The following is a 21,243-nucleotide window of genomic DNA, read 5'->3' on the forward strand; positions in this document are numbered from 1 at the left end:
CGGCCCGGTTCGGCGGTAGCCCCGTGGGTACTCGAAAAACATTCGGAAACCGAGCCACAACCTCTCTCCAACGTGCTGCCCCCTCCTGGTCGTACGGAGCGCCTACCACCCGAGTATGGTAGTTGTCCTGTTGCTCGTTGTTGGTCAAGTATAAACTGAATAGTTGGAGATCCCCTGTTCGAGCATGTTTACCCATCTTCTCGAGAGAGCACACCGCAAACAAGTTATTTTGCAACCCTTTTAATTCGTACTGCTTACCTGCTAGCTCAAATTTCATAGTCATGTTTTGAAAATTCCATAAGATATCGTTCAACGGTAACAACCATTGGACCCCCAAAATCATGTCGTAGTTCTCGAGTGGCAGCAATAAGACTTCCGTTTTAAACCAGTTTCCCTGCATATTCCACTGAAAATCCCGGCAGACCTGAGTACTAGTTAATTTCTTTCCATCCGCTACCCCCACAGTGACCGGCGCCATACTCACGGCTTCACAACCCAACTTTTTTGCCAATTTTTCTTTGAGGAAATTATGAGTTGACCCGGAGTCAATAAGTATGTGTAGTTGACGAGTCCCCATCGACCCGCTCACCCGCATAGTGGAGTAAGACGGAATACCTGTTAACGCGTGAATTGAAATCTGGTGTTCTGTGGCCTCGTCTTTGTCGGACTCTTCGTCGTCCCCCGGTCTCTCATCCTCGTCTTCGGCCTCAATAATATATAGTTGCTTCCGGGGTTTCGCACACACATGGCCCGGCACAAACTTCTCCGTACACCAAAAACACTCGCCCTTCGCCCTTTTTTGTTCCAGTTCCTTACTTGTCAAACGTCGTCTCTCGGTGGATGGTTTATTCAAGGTGGTCACGGTTTTGGTAGGGGTGGGCAGTAGGGGAAGTTTGGCTGCATTAGAAGGTGGTGTAATTTTCGTGTTAGCAAGTTTAGAGGCTCCCCCGTTCCATTTTCCCCCGGCAAATTTTTCTTCCAGGTGCTCGTTGTTAAGGGCTTGAGTTTTGGCCAGACCATACGCTTCATGCAACGTTCGTGGTTTAAACATCTTAACCGGTCCACGGATGTCCGGTTTGAGAGCCTTGAGGTAGAGGCTCACAGCTTGTGGTTCACTTAGGTTAACCTTATTCAACAGGGAGTCAAAAGCCGTGTTAAGTTCCTGTAACGAACCTGTCTGAGTTAACGAAGCCATCTCTTCCAATGGATCTTCAAATAGGGCATCCGAAAAACGGGCAGAGATCGAACGGACATAGTCCGCCCACGGAACCTCGGCTACCGTGGCATTCCGGGTCTTCATATAGGCTCGGTGCCACTGAAGGGCATCGCCTTCCAGGTGAACAGCAGCACATCGGAGCTTCGAGTCATCGGGTGTGTCATCCATGGAAAAAAAATGTTCACAACGGTAAACCCATCCCTCAACATCGTCCCCCGAAAACTTAGGGAACTCGATCTTACCGATGCGGAATGGTCTGGACGATTTGGGGTCCCCATCTGGGCCGGCGAAGGACCCGAAGGAACTATCACTCGAATGCACGCCTTTGTCGCGCACGACCTTCAAGAGTTCATCCTGTTGCTTCGCCGACTGTTCCTGTTGTTTCAGTATCACGGCGAGGGCGGCTTGGATGTCCGAGATCGCCTTACCGTGGGCCTTGAGGGTGTTGTCGACTTCGGTGTTGCGAGTGTTCGTCATGGCAGCTGCAGCAAGGTGTTCCGATGAGGAGTCGGAACGGCTCTGATACCCTTGATAGGGTTTCGCAAGAAGCTAGAGGAGGACGGAAGGTTACGTAAATTTCTGGATGTTTGTTTCCAGAGATTCATTCACAATAAATAACATAATCCAAACCAAAGTTCCAAAACAAACCCACAAAAACATAAAAAGGCCATAATGGTCCTTGTTACAAGCAAACTAAAATTAAAACATAAACTTAAAACTTGAATCGTATCATGACCATTTGAAGTGTAAAGCATTAAAATGATTAAAGTACCGCTTAAGGATTTTGGACTAGTAAACAGATGCTTAAATCTTAGATTTAGTTACCATTTAAGCCACATTTTCTTGGTTAGATCATCATATTCAACATTTGATTTAGTTGACTCTAATTGATAATTTTATGGCCAGTGTTTTTGGCATTACTATACGGTTTTAGTCTTGGCGAGGTGGTGGCACGAATCGGTGAAGACGAAGGTTTGAAAGGATGGGAAGATAAGATGTTTAGTTTTTTGTTTTCTTTGAACTAGTGTTTTTCAATGACGCGCAACATTGGTGTTTTCGATCGACATCATTCTTCAAACGATTCGAGATAAACGACGCGTAACCAGCCATATCCGGCATCGTGGAGTGTATTAAAAAGGGAGCAATTGGACGATTGGATGCTGGGCTAGGTGTTTCTTGGAATGCCCACGGATTGTTCGGGTCAAAACCATGATTATGAGGATTCATTTTTCGTATTGTGGTTGGATGGGATTTTTTTTTAAATAAGATAGAGATGATTATAGAAGAGGTGGAGTAGTTGTGGTAAAAAAATGAATAGAAGTGTGAGTATTTATAGTGAATATTTTTTTAAACACATAGCCGTTGGCCAACGGCTAGCCCAAACGGCTACTTGTCTTGGCCAATGAGATCCTGCCATGTCATCTTAATAGCCATGTCCAACGTCCGGGCTGAAACCCCCATCCAAGGGGCCACGCCAAAACCCAAGCCCACCCGGGGTGGTGACTTGGACGTTTGTACCCAACCCACGCCACAACCCCCGCCCCCAGGCTGAAACCCCCGCCCAAGGGGCCACACCGAAACCCAAGCCCACCCGGGGTGGTGACTTGGGCGTTTGTACCCAACCCACGCCACAACCCCGCCCCATACCCCGTATTCTAATATAACCTAAATTAATTGTTCATTTAATTTGTTTTTTTTTTTATCATTCACTGTTCACTATTCATTTAGTTTTTTTTTATCATATATGAATTTTAAGTAAAAAGTCATATAATAGTACACTACTACATAGCGTTAAAATATATATATCATTTCAAATTTAATACCCTTTTAACATTTAACTAATTTTGAGATATTGCTTCCTGTTGTTTTCTTCAAATTCACAAAAAATTGAGTATTGAATTCCATAAAATTTTTCCTATTTTAATTCCTTGAAAACCAAAAAAGATGCTACGCATAATTAATTTCACTTTCAGTTCTGTGTTCATTGTGATGTGTGAACCAAACGAGACATTGTTTTTTTCAAGACATTAGATAGGGGTGTTAAACGGGTCGTGTTCGTGGGTTGACGGGTTCAACCCGACCCGAACCCGAAAATTTTACACGAACTCGAACCCGACCCGAACCCGAAAAACATATCATACATATGAACCCGAACACGACCCGAAGTTTCGTGGGTTGACCCGAACACGACCCGTTTAACCCGAATTTTTTTAAAAATTTTTTTATGAAATTAATATATTAAAATTAATATTTACTTAAAAAACACAAATGTATATAATAATATCATATTTAAATTATAAAATCTATGTTAATTTCTCCTTTTAAGTTATAATCATGGCATAAAATACACACCCCATTTAATTTATGATATAAAATATATTGTAAAAAAATATAATATAGTATAAATGTGTTAAACGGGTCAACCCGCCAACCCGACCAGGTTGACCCGAACCCGACCCGTTAACCTAAACGGGTTCGCGGGTTCAACCTGAAACTGACCCGAACCCGTTTAGACTAAACCTAAACCCGCGAATTTCATGTTAGGTTCGTGTCGGGTTTTCAGGCCGTGTCAGAAATTCACACCCCTAACATTAGACATTAGTTTTGTTGGCAACCCAATTCCAAATGCCCAATAATCATTCTAATAATCAGTCTCGCTGGTGATATAATCACATATTCGCAAATAGCATAAATAGCAAATCGAAATAGACAATCAGGCCAAGACGGCAAGTAAAGAAGTCGCAAATTTTAAACAGAAAAGAAAATTATGAAATCCTAAACGCAATATATGCATATCCGATTGAAGAGGTATGGTCCCAATTCCCTGCCTACATGGCAGGGACCACACCACTTTTGCGCATACAAGGCGTCCACATCAGCGAAGCAATCCAGAAGCTTCTAGAAACTTCTGGAAGACTTGCAGCTGGCGCCGAAGATGCTCTATCCGACATAAAGGACAATACGTGTCACCACTCGCAGAACGCCACATAGGCCTGCGACAAATCAGGGAGCAGGGCTGACAACGCCAGTACGAGGTATCCAGCGTGGGCAAATGTAGGAATGCCACGTGTACCACTACACCTGCCGTGACAGAGCAGACCAAGAGGATATTCCCCTTGGTCGGACAGCTGGCACACGCCCACAGCTGGCACAGCTGCTCCTCCCTTCTTCACCCTCCGGCTATAAATAAGACCCTTCATCATTCAGGTTCAGGATCTTTACTCTCCATACTCACCCTATACACACACTGTTTATTTCTCAGAACAGTACTTATTCTCACGCCGGAGCCTGGTTAAGAGGGAAATCCCCCTTCTCCCCCTCTTAACGAGACTGACAGTGTTTACTGTTTTGCAGATCCCAAGCCATTGTTACGAGCAAGAAAAGAGGTTGAACCCCACAGAAGAAATAACCCCATCGATAAACCACCTTGTGTTAATTGGTGTTTCATCATTGGCGTCATCCGCTTTTTGCAAAACCAATCTCATCTCTTTTCTCTATTGGAAAACACTCGTCAAAATGGCTGAACAAACTCCCTCACACCCAGTCGACGGAGAAGTTTCTTCCTTTGAACTCGTTTCGGACACAGCACACGTCCAAAGGGGTCAAAGGAACGAAACCATCTAAAAGGGACAACTGAACAATGATTTTCCTCCTATCTTTGGGAGTGTGTCCAGGGTTGTTAACCAGACCACAGCTGGACCCACTTTCCAAACACCACCAGCAAGGATCATCAGTCAAACCACAAACGAAGCCGCGTTCCAAGCTCCGACCGGGGTGTTGCAACAGACACCACCATCAATGCTAACACCAAGCCATGGAGCTGGCCCCTCAGCTCCATCGGAACAAGCACAACTCAATTACTCCGCACTTTTAGGGCTACCCGAAGGAAAAACTCTCGCCTCCTGGTATGCCGAACAGATGGCGTCCATAAACCTCGTTTATACGCAACTCAGCGCACAGCAAGCTCTACTCCAGGCACAAGCTAACCAGTCAGCATTTGTAACTCCACCACCAAAGTCTCTGAGTACACATACAACTCAGCAGACTAACACGTGGAACCTACGTCCTGAGAGAGGACCAGTTCAAAATGTGAGAAGGCCAAGCGCGCACGACACGCGCGATACCTATGGCGAAACAGGAAGCAACTTTGTGCAGAATCCCAACGTGCAAAGGAAACCGATCCAGGCTCGTTTAGGCGCGCGCAACATGAACACAGAATGGGACGAAGAAGAGGACGACCCAACGTACAAAGGGGAAACCACGGTGTTTAGCAGATTTCACCCAGAGCATGAAGCATACAAGCCCGCAAAGCGCGCAGGGTACAACCCAAAGGCAGAGCATGACTATACCCTAAGCTATCGTCCAGATGACATGGCTGAAGATTCGAAATTCATCAGGGAGATTGCCACAGCTGCCATAGACAAAACCAAGCTGCCGCACAACGTTGGCAAATACAACGGATTGACAGATCCAGACGATCACCTCCAGGTCTTCAAAGGCGCAGGAGCAACAGGTGGGTGGAACCTACCAACTTGGTGCCACCTGTTCGCACAAACGTTCGTGGGCGCAGCGCGCGTCTGGTTCGACAACTTACCAGCAGGAAAAATCAAATCATGGGTTGACTTCAGAGAGAAGTTCTTGGCACACTTCTCTCAACAGCGGAGGCACGCCAGAGACCCAGCAGATTGTCTAAACATATGGCGCCGAGACCACGAAAGCGTGGAAGATTTTATCACAAGATATAACAAAGAATGCTTGGAGATTGGGGATGTGGGAGAAAAAATGATGCGCGCGCACTTCATGAGGGCAGTCAAGTGTGACGACCTGATCAAGCGCGTGAAAGGTAGAGACGGAGGACCCAAAGATTGGGAAACCTTCATTGAGGCCGCTAAGACAATAGCACAGACAGACAAACAGTTGACCGGTGACGACCACCATCAACGCGCACATAACTCTAATGACCGATATGGCAGAAAAAGCAGAGGCCAGTCATGGAGGCCTTCCAGTCATATAGAAAGAAGCTCACCAAGAGAAGATGCGCGGCACACGATCAATCAAATAGCACACAGAAAAGAAGTAAAGAGAGAAAACAGAGAGAAACAGTGGACGCCATTAACCAAGACCCCGTCGGAAGTCTTGGCCACTGAAAACCATCAATTCAAACCACCCCTACAGATGCGCAACAAAAGGGGTCAAGATCCCAATCTCTACTGTGAATTCCATAAGGATACGGGTCACCTCACCGACGATTGTTTCAGCCTGAAGCAAGAAATTGAAAGAGCCCTAAGGGATGGAAAGCTCACTCACCTGGTCAAAGGTGGAAAGCGCGATTATCGCCAAATCCAAAGAAGAGACGAAGGGTCGGATAACAGAAAACTCAGGAAGTTGGAGACACACATGGTGCAGGGAGGCCCACGAAGACCAAAGAAAAATTACAACAAGCGTACACAAGATGATTCGTGGCGTGAGAAGCAAGTCATCTTCCCAGTTGTTAGAGGAGGCCCAAGGGAAAAACGACCAATAGTCATCCCAGGAGTGATTGGTCATTATCAGACAGACTACATCTTCATTGATCCGGGGAGCACCGCGGACATCATATACGAACAATGCTTCAATCAATTTGACCAGGAGGACAAGGTGCGCTTGGAGCCAGTGGACTACCCACTAACTGGTTTCTGCAATGAGGCCGTCTTTCCCCTGGGACAGATATCATTCCCGGTGTTACTCTCGGACGGACGAAATTCAAGAACAGAAGAAGTCACTTTCATGGTACTTCCTGCACACTCACGGCATGACATTCTCCTAGGGAGAGAATCACAGGGAGACTTCAGCATGATTTGCTCCGCACCACACTCGGCCATCGGATTCCCAATGGAAACAGGCATCGCACTGATATACGCAAGCAAAGAAGTCTTAGCAACAGACGAAATGAGGCCTACAAAGGCAAGCAAACCAGCGCCACGCGCAGAGGCAGAAAAATGGGTGTTGAATAGCGCTCACCCAGAGCAAACAGTTACCCTGGGACCAGCGATGTCCGATCTTACACGCGCAGCGCTCAAGAAGTTGTTACATGAGAATATGGACGTGTTCGCCTGAACACCAGCTGACATGGTTGGTGTTCCACGGCACATTGCAGAGCACCTTCTGAACGTCTCAGAGGACGCAAAACCAGTGGTGCACGCCAAACGCCACCTGGGTGATATAAAGCATGACGCCATGAAAGAGCAAGTACTAGAACTACTAAATGCAGGCATCATCAGAGAAGTTAGATACCAAACTTGGGTAGCAAGCCCAGTGATGGTAAAGAAACCAAACGGCAGCTGGAGAATGTGCGTCGACTACAAAGACTTAAACAAGGCATGCCCGCGTGACTGCTACGCCTTACCAGACATAGACGAGAAAATCGATTCTTTGGCAACATTCAGATGGAAATGCTTCCTTGATTGCTACAAGGGGTATCACCAAGTTCAGATGGCCGTCCAAGATGAAGATAAGACGGCATTCCGCACGCCAACAGGGCTGTATTGCTACACCAAGATGCCTTTCGGCTTGAAGAATGCGAGCGCAACTTACCAAAGATTGATGAACGAAACATTCAGTGACGCCATCGGCAAGTACATAGAAGTCTACATGGATGATCTGGTGATTATGAGCAAAGAAGAAGGCACGATGCTGATCAACATCCAAAAGACCTTCAACACGCTACGCAGCATAAGTATCAAGCTGAACCCAGCAAAGTGCTCATTCGGAATGGAAGAAGGAAAGTTCTTAGGCTTCATCGTCACAAAAGATGGCTTTAAGGTGAATCCGGAAAAAGTCCAAGCTATAGAAAGGATGCCCTCACCGTCAAACATCAAAGACATGCAAAAGTTAGCAGGACGATTAGCCGCGCTCAACCGTTTCCTAGCTAATCATGCTGCAAAATCCTTTCCGTTCATCAAAACCTTGCGCAATTGTATGAAGAAAAGCCAGTTCCAATGGACTCCGGAAGCAGAGAACGCGTTCCGCAAGATGAAAGATTGCCTCATCAAACTGCCAACCTTAACCGCACCAAACAAGGGAGAACCTTTGGTACTTTACCTTTCAGCTTCCGATAGGGCAGTTGGAGCTGTGCTTCTTGTCGATCGTCAAGGTGTCCAAACACCAGTTTACTACGTGTCAAGAACCTTGACCGATCCAGAAACCCGATATGCAATCATGGAGAAGTTAGTTCTTGCACTAATTCATGCTTCAAGGCGGCTGCGCAGATACTTCGTCAATCACGTCATCCACGTGCTAACAAACTACAACATCGGCAACATCCTTGCAAGGCCAGAAGTATCAGGAAGATTAGCCAAATGGGCAATAGAACTGGGAGGTCACAACGTGGTTTTCAGACCACGACCATCAATCAAAGGCCAAGTCTTGGCAGATTTTATGACATAAGTTCCAGATGACAAGGAAAGAGAGTGCAAAGCCATGGAAAAGGCTGAGAAAGAGCAAACAGAAAAGCCATGGTTGTTATATACCGATGGAGCATCTAACGAAGATGGAGCAGGCGCAGGGCTAAGGCTGGTAAGCCCCGATAAACACGAGTTCACGTACGCCATACGCCTCGATTTTAAAAGCACAAACAACGAAGCAGAGTACGAAGCTTTCCTGGCTGGCTTACGATTGGCAATCAAAATGGGGGTCCGACACATCGAAGCGCATGTGGACTCCATGCTTGTCGCAGGGCAAATAAACGGCCAATACGAAGCCAAAGGGGATGTTATGGCACTCTATCTCAGTCAAGCAAAAACATTACTACAAACCTTCTATTCCTACAAGGTGCATCACATAAACAGAAGCGAGAACAAGCCGGCAGACGCGTTGAGTAAGCTCGCATCAACAAGCTTCCAGCACCTAGCAAAGGATGTGCGCATAGAGGTTTTGAGCAACCCATCCGTTCCACTCAGAGAAGTAAGTGTCATCCAGACAGGAATAACGTCCTGTATGACACCGATAATCATGTACTTGCAGTCAGGGATACTTCCCGAAAACAAAGCCGAGGCGCGAAAGATCAAATACAAATCAGAACACTATCAGATGGCAGATGGGATACTGTACCGAAAGTCATATCTCGGCCCGCTGCTGAGATGTGTTGATGCCGACGACGCAAATTACCTAATCCGGGAAGTGCATGAAGGAATTTGTGGTATTCATGCCGGGCCTCGAATGGTGGTGGCAAAAGTGATGAATACCGGATACTACTGGCCCGGGATGCATCTCGATGCCGTGAAAGAATTAAGGAAGTGCAGTGGCTGCCAGAGACATGCGCCAAAGACCATGCGCCCCAAAAATGAACTAGTACCAGTCACCACCGCATGGCCTTTTCAACAATGGGGCATAGACATGGTAGGTCCTTTCCCAGAAGCACCAGGGGCAGTCAAATTCATAATAGTCGCAGTCGACTATTTCACGAAATGGGTGGAGGCAAAAGCACTTGCATCCACTACATCGGCAATCGTCAAACGATTCATATGGGAGCAAATCATATGCCGCTTTGGCCTACCTCTCAGAATCATCACCGATAACGGAACTAACTTTGCAGCAGACGACCTCGAACGATGGTTCAAAGAACTACACATCGAGCATACCTTCTCTTCGGTTGCGCACCCGCAAGGGAATGGTCAAGTAGAGGCAGTCAACAAAAGTATCGTTGATGGTATCAAGGCAAGGTTAGGCGAAAAGAGAAGAGGATGGGTAGACGAACTGCCCAGCATACTATGGGCCCATAGGACAATGCCGAAGACAAGCAACGGCGAGACACCATTCAGCCTGGTCTACGGGTCCGAGGCAGTCATCCCAGCAGAAATCGGGCTACCATCTCCGCGAATGCTCTCAATGAACCTAATCAACAATGAAGAAGAAAGGAGGATCGACCTAGATCTCCTAGAAGAACGGAGAGAGATGGCAGCAATCAACGAGGTCAAATACAAAACAAAGCTGGAAAAATACTACAACTCCAGAGTCCGAGTGTGCACTTTTAACCCGGGAGACTACGTCCTGAGGGACAATGAAGCGTCCAACGCAGAAAAGCCCGGAAAACTGGCGCCCAAATGGGAAGGGCCATACGTAATTGATGCAGTACTCGACAAGGGAGCTTACAAACTGCGCACCATCAATGACAAAGAGGTTCCACGAACCTGGAATGCTCAACAACTCCGAAAGTGCTACATGTAAAACAACTATGTAATTGTAAAAGGGCGAACTGCCAACACATTTACTATAATACAAGAAGTGTTTGGCTACCTTTACTTTATGCAAATTTATTGTCACAACTGCATTTATTACTTTGGGCGTACACGAAAACATCAATGGCTCGACCATAGGAAACGTTGTAGACCTCCAAGGCTCGTCACAACCAAGTGCACAGCCGGGTCAGAAACACAACCAAAGCCTAAGAAACGCCAAAATAAAACTTCGTGCCCACATAAACACGAAAACATCGATAGCAAGGTAACTAAACATTGTAATGCTCCCAAGGCTTAACACAACTGAGCTCACACAATAACCTGCAACTCGATCACTTCGTAAGTCACATATAAGCGCGCGCATACAAACGACAGAATAAAACGTTGTAGTAACACAACATCGCCTGTCAGCGCCATAATTCATTCGTGACACCTAATCAAAGTAATTAAACATGCACATATTATGACGATAACAAAATTCACATAAAGCCAAACAGGTGATAAAATATGCATTAAACAAAGCATATCAAGCGCGTATATCCACGGTGCACAAGGCCATACACGGCACAAAGGTAAACAAAAATAAAATTGTCTAAAAACATTCAGCATTACAGACCCATTCAGGGCCATACGCGACGCACAGACCGGAACACACCTATCAGGTTTGACTGGTGCCAGCACCTCCTGCCGCATCAGCATCATCTCCAAGGGCTTTCTTCAGAAGAGCAACCCCATCTGGTTTCCGAGACAACTTCTGCGCCGCCCGGACGACGGCAAAGTCAAGGGTTGAAAACGCCTTGCGCTTAGCAGCATAAGCACCGTCACAATCCTCCTTATACAACTCAAAATGGAAGTCTTTCTCTTTGCTGGCAGCTGCAGCCTTGCCTTCAGCATATCCAAACTTACGACCGCTATTATAACCCGCTTGGCCCAATTCAAACATACACGTGGCAAGCTCAGTCGAATTCAGAATACGGTCAGCAAGCTGCATAAAACAAGGCAACCAAATAAAAAATCACAAAGATAAAAGAACACGAAAGAGCAAAACAAATTACCAAGGGTAGACCACGAGAAAGCAACCATCTAGTGTCGGCAGATGTTTCCTCAGCAAGGAGTTCTGCTGCTTGGCTTTCAGCGGTCTTTTCAGCAAGAAGGCGCTGTGTAGCCTCACACTCAGCCACTTTCTGCTGGACAAGAACCTCTAACTTGTCAATCCGATCGACATGCTCTTTCTCTTTCTTTTCAGACGCAACTCGCGCCCGCTGCGCCTCTTCAGCAAGTTCTGTTTTTTCACCGGATAACCGCACGATCGCATCACGCTGAGATTGCATCTCAACATTCGTGCGCGCGCACGCGACTTCCCAATCCTTCTGTTTCTGATCATTCAACAGTTTTTGCTCTTCAAGCTTCTTTTCTGCATCAGCAACCCTCCACTGCAAGCCCTTCTTCTCTGCATTAAATCTCTCCCTCTCTTCAGCAAACAACTTCTTTGACTCCTCAAACTCGAGAGTCTCTTCTCCCATTGACCGCCACTCACGAAGAATCTCCTGAGAAGTGGCAAAGAAATTAACCCCGGCACGAACATGGTCGTCCAACAAGGCAAATCGGTTGCGGTTTTTCTGGAACATCCTCTCAGCCGGGGAAGAGACATAGCAAAAAAATTCATGGCAGTTGTTCACATCGTCCATCCTGGAACCCTGAGTAAGGTTCCAGCGAGGGGCGTGTGGTAGGTCGTCGCAAGCAGGATTACCCCAAGAATCAGCAGGGTTATGCTCAAATTGCGGGCTGCGAACAACACCAGAAGGAGCCCCACCTCCACCAGGAGGATGCTTAGTATAAACGGTTTGGCGAGGAGTAGTTTCACTAGATTCTCCCTCCACCTCAACACCCTTACCTTTATCAGCTCCACCATCACCACCAACAACCCCAGCATCACCACCGCCTTCACCCACATCTTCAGCAACCCCTTCTCCACCCTTTTCACCTGTCCCAGCATCATCACGAGGAGGGGTCAAATCAACCGTCCTCGACGGTGGGGAAGTGGGCGGCGTGATCTGAGAAATATCAACCATACGAGGTTTCTTGCCAAACTTGGCCGCTGTCATAAAACAAGAGTTAAGAACAACTCGAAGAAAACGAAAAAACAATACGCAATTAAAGACCAATTACCAGTAGGAGGGGCAGATGTATCATATAGCTCCTCCAAAAGATTCCCACGACCTCCACTAAACACACCAAGATCAATCTCAGATTCAGAAGGTGCTGGGGGGACCTCCTTATGAAGTTTTGCTTTTTTAGCAGCAAAAAGAGCAGCGGACTGCTCATCAAGCCTGCGCTTGTGATCCTCGATGGCTTTTTTCCTCATGTGCTCAGTCAGAGTAGCACTATCATCAGGATCTGATTCTCGATTCCTCTCACCAGCCCCTAGGCCAGACAGCGTGTCAGAAACTATCACATAATCTAGACAAGGAAGAGTAGAGGGTTGCTTACGAGAAGAACCAGCAGCTTTACCCTCAGCTTTCCCCTCTCTCTTCCCAGACTTATCAGTTCTCGCTTTTTTCCTCGACTCCAATTGAGCAGAAGAGTCAACAGGCACCTCTACATCATCATCACCGACAACCTCGTGCACGGGTTCAGCAACATCACCCTGCGCGGTACCTGCACGCGCGCAACGAGAGGTTAGATCTTCAAAGTTTTGGTCAGAACTTCCACTTGAAAGGACAATAACACCCTCTCGACCCGAGTCGACAGAGTCATTCAAAACATCTTCACCTAGAACCTCGCTAGCATATCTACTCAAGCTCTCATCAGTTGGATGCAAAAAACGACCCCGGATCTGGTCTAACCACGTCGGGTTCCCTTCCGCTTGGATAGCTTCTACCATGGCACCCGCCGCCTTAGGGTCCAGGACATTCAACAAGCTGTAACCAACTGCAAAAAGGCAAGAAGATAAGAAAACATAACAAACATAAAGGAGAATAATTCAGCGGTAACTTATGAAAGAAACATACATTTGCCCTGATAACTGTATACGGGTTGACCCAACGGATTCTTGGGCACCCACAACAAACTCATCCCAGCACCAACCAGGGCCATCTCCTCCAGTTGAGAAATAGCAGTCGCCTTCTGGGTTATCCTCTTGTACCAATCCTGGGCAGCATAGTCCTCCATAACGTCTACCCTCGGAACTCCTTGGCTCACCTGCCGATAAGGCATCTCTATCGGGATTACACCACGACGGATGAAGACTCTTCAAGGGCACAGAACACACCGGAGCAACACCTGATCGTGCTTGAAACGAATAGAAACCGCTAGCATACGTCACACTATAAAACACGTTGAACATCTGAAACGTAGGCTCAATACGATAAGCCCTACAGACATACTCAAAGTGAGTAATCCGTGGAAGCCCAATAGCATTAAGCTGTGAAATATGAAGCCCATACCCCCTCAACACAGCAGCGGTGAACTTTGTAATAGGTAATCTGAAACTACCTTCCCGGAAAAACGCGGCATACAACGTAATATGACCCGGAGGGGCGTCCAAGGCAGTGGAACCGACAGGAGGATACTGGGCTCCCCACTCGGGACGGAAACCCATACCCCCAACCAGATTATTGAACTCCTCCTACTTCCAACTAATGACCGCCTGGTCAGGACCGGGAGGAGCCCTCCCCTTATATTTTCTTTTCCGTTGGGTGGGATTCGTACTAGACATGGCGCAAAAACAAAGAAGAAGGAAAGAAGAACCCAAAGAGAACTATCGAAAACAACGGAGAATGAAGGGGGAAGATAGAAGGAAAGAACACTTGAAATTTGAAAAAGTGAAGATGAATGGGGAACCGCCTCCTATTTATACCCATCGCATTTAATGCGATGGGTAGTGGACCGTCAGAATGCAGAAAAAGGAGCCAATCACGGAATGACACGTCAGAAGAGAGAGAAGACGTCGGCTCTTTTTTCGGGAAACATGGGGAACAGAAACGGCTGACATGACAGAAAGTAACTGCAAAAGCAACTGTTCATCTCCGATAAGACAGGGACGTCAGATAGTCACACCAAACACTTCCCCATGCGCCGTGCGTCCACTTGGCTCAATTTTAACAAAGTGCCAAAACCCATGCGCCGTGCGTCCACTTAGCTCAATTTTTAGCAAGGTGCCAAGACCCACGCGCCGTGTGTCCACTTGGCTCATTTTTTAACAAAGTGCCAAGACCCACGCACCGTGCGTCCACTTGGCTTAATTTTAACAAAGTGCCAAGACCCATGCGCCGTGCGTCCACTTGGCTCAATTTTTAGCAAGGTGCCAAGACCCACGCGCCGTGCGTCCACTTGGCTCATTTTTTACAAAATGCCAAGACCCATGCACCATGCATCCACTTGGCTCATTTTTTATAGAGGGCCAAAAAACTCACGCGCGGCGCGTCCGTTTGGTTCAAATCTTTCTTCCAAATCACCAAACTCCACGCGCCGCAAAAACCCACTACTCTCATAAGTCCAGAATCCCTCCTAGACGATCAACTCAACTAGAAGGCACACTGGACTGGGGGGACTTGAAGAGGTATGGTCCCAATTCCCTGCCTACATGGCAGGGACCACACCACTTTTGCGCATACAAGGCGTCCACATCAGCGAAGCAATCCAGAAGCTTCTAGAAACTTCTGGAAGACTTGCAGCTGGCGCCGAAGATGCTCTATCCGACATAAAGGACAACATGTGTCACCACTCGCAGAACGCCACATAGGCCTGCGACAAATTAGGGAGCAGGGCTGACAATGCCAGTACGAGGTATCCAGCGTGGGCAAATGTAGGAACGCCACGTGTACCACTACACCTGCCGTGACAGAGCAGACCAAGAGGATATTCCCCTTGGTCGGACAGCTGGCACGCGCCCATAGCTGGCACAGCTGCTCCTCCCTTCTTCACCCTCCGGCTGTAAATAAGACCCTTCATCATTCAGGTTCAGGATCTTTACTCTCCATACTCACCCTATACACACACTGTTTATTTCTCAGAACAGTACTTATTCTCACGCCGGAGCCTGGTTAAGAGGGAAATCCCCCTTCTCCCCCTCTTAACGAGACTGACGGTGTTTACTGTTTTGCAGATCCCAAGCCATTGTTACGAGCAAGAAAAGAGGTTGAACCCCACAGACGAAATAACCCCATCGATAAACCTTGTGTTAATTGGTGTTTCATCACCGATAAAAAAAGGCATGCGATTTCGTGTATGGGAGACTGCAGAGTAAATCATTAGACCTACTATTGGGTTTTCCAAGCGTGAAAGTGGCAAAACTGCTAGTGCCGCCATAATTTCACTGATTTGATATTGCCGCTCAGCTTTGATTTAACATGCGATTTGGGCCTTATTTCATTTATTAACTCCAATTTGGTTTTCCCTTTTAGGCTTGCTACTAATGAATATACTAAACTTCTAGAGCCCAGATCCAATACATATACATATATTAAATTTTTTTGTGAAAGTTGGACGCCCCCTTGTTGATGGTGGCCCTAGGCTGTATTTGTTTTGGGTAGCTATGCCTTAAGAGCCAGCCCTGAAAATAAGCACATTACAAAACTGTATTTGTTTTGTTTTATAATAAAACATTATATATTGAAAGTTATAAAAGAAAAACATAAATTTGAATTTATTAATGTCAAATCATTTTGTGTAAATAGCAAAAAGTTAGATGTAAATAGAATCACCGTTTAGGTTTAAACTAGGGTTAAGATCCGCCCAAATTACGGCGCGGGTACATCGTAAACATTGAATAGATTAGTCCAAACGTTATATGATGCATCAACCATATGAAAACACACATTTCGACGTATCCAGTTGAACTCAGTGCAACCTATATAAGCATCGTGATTGGATCAAACGTAAAGTAAATGGAATTGATATCGAACAATCATAACGTGTTATATGTGACCCAACTCATACATAGAAAACGTAACGGATATGAAGGAAAATATGCACGTGTAATCGAAAGGGATTAATTAGAGCTTTTGGAAAAGGGGGAGAAAAAGAAACCATAATTTGACTCCACTTGGTTCGAAAAAAACTTTACGAAACATACATAAAATAAACACGAAGACATATTATATTTGACTTGAATCATTTCCCAAAAAAGTTTACGTCGAAACGTAGAACAACTTGAATTTATACCAAAACGTACATAAAAATATGCATGTAAAAATGGTTTCTTTAAACGAAAACGTATTATACTTGACCTGACTCGTCTATAAAAAAAGTTTACGTCGGAATGTAGAACAAATCAAATTTATACATACCCGTACATAAAATATGCACGTAAAAAATAGTTTTTAAGTAAAGGAAGTATAGGGCTAATCGAAACAAAATATTAGTAAAAAATTTAATAGGTTAAAAACGTTCGTAAACCGTGTCAAGTAGCACCAATGCCACAACGACATCGACTGTCAAATATGAAAAAATAGAGCAAAAAAGTTGAACCTCACATGCACGCTACGACATGTTAACTCGCAAAATTTATAACGAAACGTAAAACGAAAAACTTGCGAAAGATAAAAAAGTAATGAGGACCAAAGTTGTAAATAATAAAGTGTTGTGTTAATTTAGAAAAGATGAAAAAGTTTGAGTTAAAAGTAAAAATTTTAAATGGATTAAAATGTAAAAGAAAAAACTATAAGTTTGAAAGTGAAAAATCTAAGTTATTATTATTTTTTTTTTTTTTGGAAAAAGCCCCTAAACATAAACATGAGGTACAAGTCATAGTCATGATGCAAAAAAAGTTTTGATAATTTATATATGGAATAATAATTAGTTCATATAATGTTACCATTAAACCCCCTATCTTTTATAGTTTATATTTTATGTAAAAGTTTAAAAAACTAAAATTAGTTTGTACAGGAATGTACCAGACTAATGATACACCTTACCAGTTAGCTACTTAGCTTTACACGACACCCTTCTAGTCAAAGACGTGTGTATATACAATTATACATACACCTTACGTTGCCTCAACAACCATTTCTCTCACGCTACATATTTGTCACAATCTTCCAGAAACACCTCTTAACTAACTCCATCAATATAAACTACTCTTTACAAAACAATTCATATCATCATTCATCACCGGCGTACGATAGCACCCATGGCACCAGTTACCACTGAACAAGACTATGATCGTCTCGAAGAAGTCAAACAATTCGACGAATCAAAAATCGGCGTTAAAGGGTTGTTAGATTCCGGCATCACCACTATTCCCCGGTTCTTCCACCACCCGCCGGAGAATCTCCCCGGTCCAAAACCCAAAAACCGGCCTCGGTTAACCGTTCCGGTCGTTGACTTATCCGGCGACCGGTCAACGGTGGTTGAACAAATCCGGCAATCGGCTTCCACGATTGGGTTTTTCCAGATTGTTAATCACAGGATTCCGGTAACTGTAATTGATTCAGCAGTTGGTTCAATGAAGGAGTTTTTTGAGCAACCCAATGAATATAAGATGCGGTTTTATCACCGGGAGGCTGGTAAAGGAGCGGCATATTCTACCAACTTTGACTTGTATCAGTCAAAGGCTGCCAGCTGGCGAGATACTCTCCAGGTAGGTTTGTAAACGAAGTTTAATTACCGGTGAAAACGAGCCGAGCTATTTGTGATTGGTTCAGAAAAAAGCTCGAAATGAGCCGGGCTTTAGTCTGCATAAAAATAAGCTTCTTTCTAGTAAAGGAGTCTGAGTCCGGGATTTATTTATCGAGCTCAAGCACCAGCCTAAACGAACCCATTATTTATATATTTTTAATTAAATAATTAGTAAATTGCCTAAATCGTCTATGAGGTTTGGGTCCGTTTGTCAGTTTCATTCAAAACAATTTTTTTTTGCTAATTGGAAAATAATATTCCCATCTTTCTGGCATTGGCTGATAATAATCCCAAGTCAGTTATTAGCCAATAATAATCCGACCCCGTCTAATTTTTTTGTAAAATAGTCTGCCGTTAAAATAAGCTTAACGGAGTTAAGTGTTTTTCCGAATTACAAACCGATGTTTTAGGGCTTTTGATCAGAACGAGGATACGAGTCGATTGATATAAAACTTACCTCGAAATTGTGTTCTAAATGGCTTGAATTTTGTTAATTGGAAGTTAAACACCCGAATTGAAGCACCGTTTCCGAGGGTTGGGGGCAGTATTTCGAGGTAAGTTTTACATCAATCGACTCGTATCCCTATTCTGATCAAAAGCCCTAAAACATCGGTTTGTAATTCGGAAAAACACTTAACTCCGTTAAGCTATTTTAACGGCGGACTATTTTACAAAAAAAATTGGACGAGGTCGGATTATTATTGGCTAATAACTGACTTGGGATTATTATCGGCCAATTTCAGAAAGATGGGATTATTATTTTCCAATTTGCTTTTTTTTTATCATATTGCTCTTCACTTTTGGGCTAGTTTGCCATTTTTATCCGAACGTCTAACTTTTTTGCCAAAATCGTTCCTCAGGTTTGGGATTTTTGCTATTTTCATCCATAAATGCCAAATAAACCCAAATTAGACATTTGGATGAAAATGACAAAAAATCCCAAAAGTGAAGGGCAGTATTGTAAAAAAAGTTGTTTTTGAATGAAACCGGCAAACATGACCAAACCTCAGGGACGATTTTGACAATTTACTCTAAAATAATAAATGTATATATTATGTTATATATAATTTTACAAAAAATAATAATTACATTTAATATAAATTAATTAATAAATAATAAACGCCAAACTCAAGCTCTAACTTTCATAAGTTAAAATAAGCTTGCGCTACCCGTACGTTTAATAAATAGTTAATGACCTGTTTGGTGAAAAGTTTGTTTATGATGGTGAACAGATACGAAAAATACTGTTTGTTGATTTAGTTAAACAAACAACCATTTTTTTGGGTAAAGGATTACCCCGGTGATTAAACAAACAAACATGAATACATAATATATGACTTGTTAGCTCATTCATGTTTATGAGTGTTAGTTTATGTCCGTTTGTTTAGTTACGTTCGTTTATGTTGGTTAGTTAACGTTTGTTTAAGTTGGTTCTTTTATATGTTTATTTAATTTTTTAGATAGTTTACAATTTAGCCTAATTTTGTGAAATAAAAATACACCCATTACAATTTAGTTTTGTTTTATTAACTTTTTTAGACCCCAACAGATGTTCATGTTTACTTTTATATTTACGATTATATTGTTAATGAATGAACACGAACAAGAAAGCCTCGATGGTTGAACTGTTTGTGTTCAATCGTTTGTCCGGTTAGCTTACTTAACTCCCTGCAGGTGAGGATGTCACCTGTAGCACCGGACTGGGAGGCGGTGCCGGAGATGTGTAGGGAGCCGCTGGCGGAATGGGACAAGGCGGCGGTTGGGTTAGGTGAAGAGTTGATGTCGATTTTATGCGACGGATTGGGTATAAAAAGTGACAAATTGAAGGAACTGTCGTGTTTGGAAGGGAGGGTGTTTGCGTCCCATTATTATCCCCAGTGTCCTCAGCCGGAGCTCACGGTGGGGCTGACGTCTCACACCGACCCGGGGGTGTTGACCATGGTGGTCCAGAATGAAGTGGGTGGGTTGCTACAGGTCAAGTGTGGTGATGACTGGGCCGATGTTGAGGCGGTTCATGGTGCTATTGTTGTCAACATAGGTGATCTGCTTCAGGCAAGTACAAGCCGGTTCTACCGGTTTTTATGAAAATTATTATGTGTTAAACTGTTAACAATATTTGGGAAATGACAAATCGAACCGAGTTAATTACTGTTTTCGTCCCTGTGGTTTGTCAAAAATCACTATTTCAGTCCATTAGTTTAAAAATTGTGATTTCAGTCCCTGTGGTTTCACTTTCGTAACCATTTCAGTCCACCTCGTAACAATTTCAGTCCCTGTACTTAACAGAATAATGGATTGAAATGGTTACGAAAGTGAAACCACAGGGACTGAAATGGTTACAAAAGTGAAACCACAGGGACTGAAATAGTGATTTTTGACAAACCACAGGGACGAAAACAGTAATTAACTCAATCGAACCAGTCGGGTTGGTTGGGTTAGCTAGAACAACTGGTTTTATCGGTTTGACGGTTTAAACATATATATATATATTTTTTTTTTCAAATGTATTGGTTTGTATAAAAAAATATTCAAATTATATACATGAATTTTAATCTAAATTTATATTCATGTTGTTGAATTTTACAGATGATGTCAAATGACGAATACAAAAGCGCGCAGCATCGTGTATTAGCAAACCATGTTGAAGGCGCGCGTGTTTCAATTGCTGTTTTTTTCAATCCGAGCAACCGAGATAAACTATACGGCCCGTTCCCGGAGCTCATATCCACCACAAAACCCGCGGTTTACCGAGAATTCAAATATGAAGATTACATGAGAAGGTTTTTCACTAAGGAACTTGATGGGAAAACATTGACCAATTTTTACAAAGCGGATAACACAAAGGGGGCTTGATTTGGTATGGTTATCTGAAAACTTGTATCATTTGATGTAACATATGATTTGTATTTTAAATATCATATGGGTTGGGTTGTTTGAATAGTTTAAACATGGCTGCTTTACATAATAGTACAGTAAAAGTAAAAATACAGTTACTGAAATAAATTAAATAAGAATCTTAGAGCATGTAAGTGTAGTGGATTAACTAAAAAATATAATATCCCCCACTTGTAGTGGAGTGGTGGAAAGAACTTTGGGTTTCCTTGGAGACCCGGGTTCGATCCCCACCTGTTGCATTTGGGGGGTAAGGGCAATGAGGGCGAGGAGTCCCGTGGACACAAAGGACCGCGGGCC

General features: G+C 44.1%; 2 protein-coding genes across 2 annotated transcripts; both read left to right on the forward strand.

Moving 5' to 3' along the window:
- The first annotated feature begins 5,134 nt into the window (after positions 1 to 5,134).
- LOC110925292 lies at positions 5,135 to 7,312 on the forward strand. The gene has a single exon (XM_022169251.1). The coding sequence runs from the start codon at positions 5,135 to 5,137 to the stop codon at positions 7,310 to 7,312; it is 2,178 nt and encodes a 725-aa protein (XP_022024943.1).
- Positions 7,313 to 17,313: 10,001 nt separating this feature from the next.
- LOC110926256 (1-aminocyclopropane-1-carboxylate oxidase homolog 3) lies at positions 17,314 to 21,016 on the forward strand. The gene is made up of 3 exons (XM_022170011.2): positions 17,314 to 18,013; positions 19,726 to 20,103; positions 20,638 to 21,016. The coding sequence occupies exons 1-3, from the start codon at positions 17,564 to 17,566 to the stop codon at positions 20,902 to 20,904; spliced, it is 1,095 nt and encodes a 364-aa protein (XP_022025703.1). The 5' UTR covers positions 17,314 to 17,563; the 3' UTR covers positions 20,905 to 21,016.
- The last annotated feature ends 227 nt before the right edge of the window (positions 21,017 to 21,243 follow it).

This window comes from Helianthus annuus, chromosome 17 (genome assembly GCF_002127325.2).
Source record: "Helianthus annuus cultivar XRQ/B chromosome 17, HanXRQr2.0-SUNRISE, whole genome shotgun sequence".
In the NCBI taxonomy this organism is placed as follows: domain Eukaryota; kingdom Viridiplantae; phylum Streptophyta; class Magnoliopsida; order Asterales; family Asteraceae; genus Helianthus; species Helianthus annuus.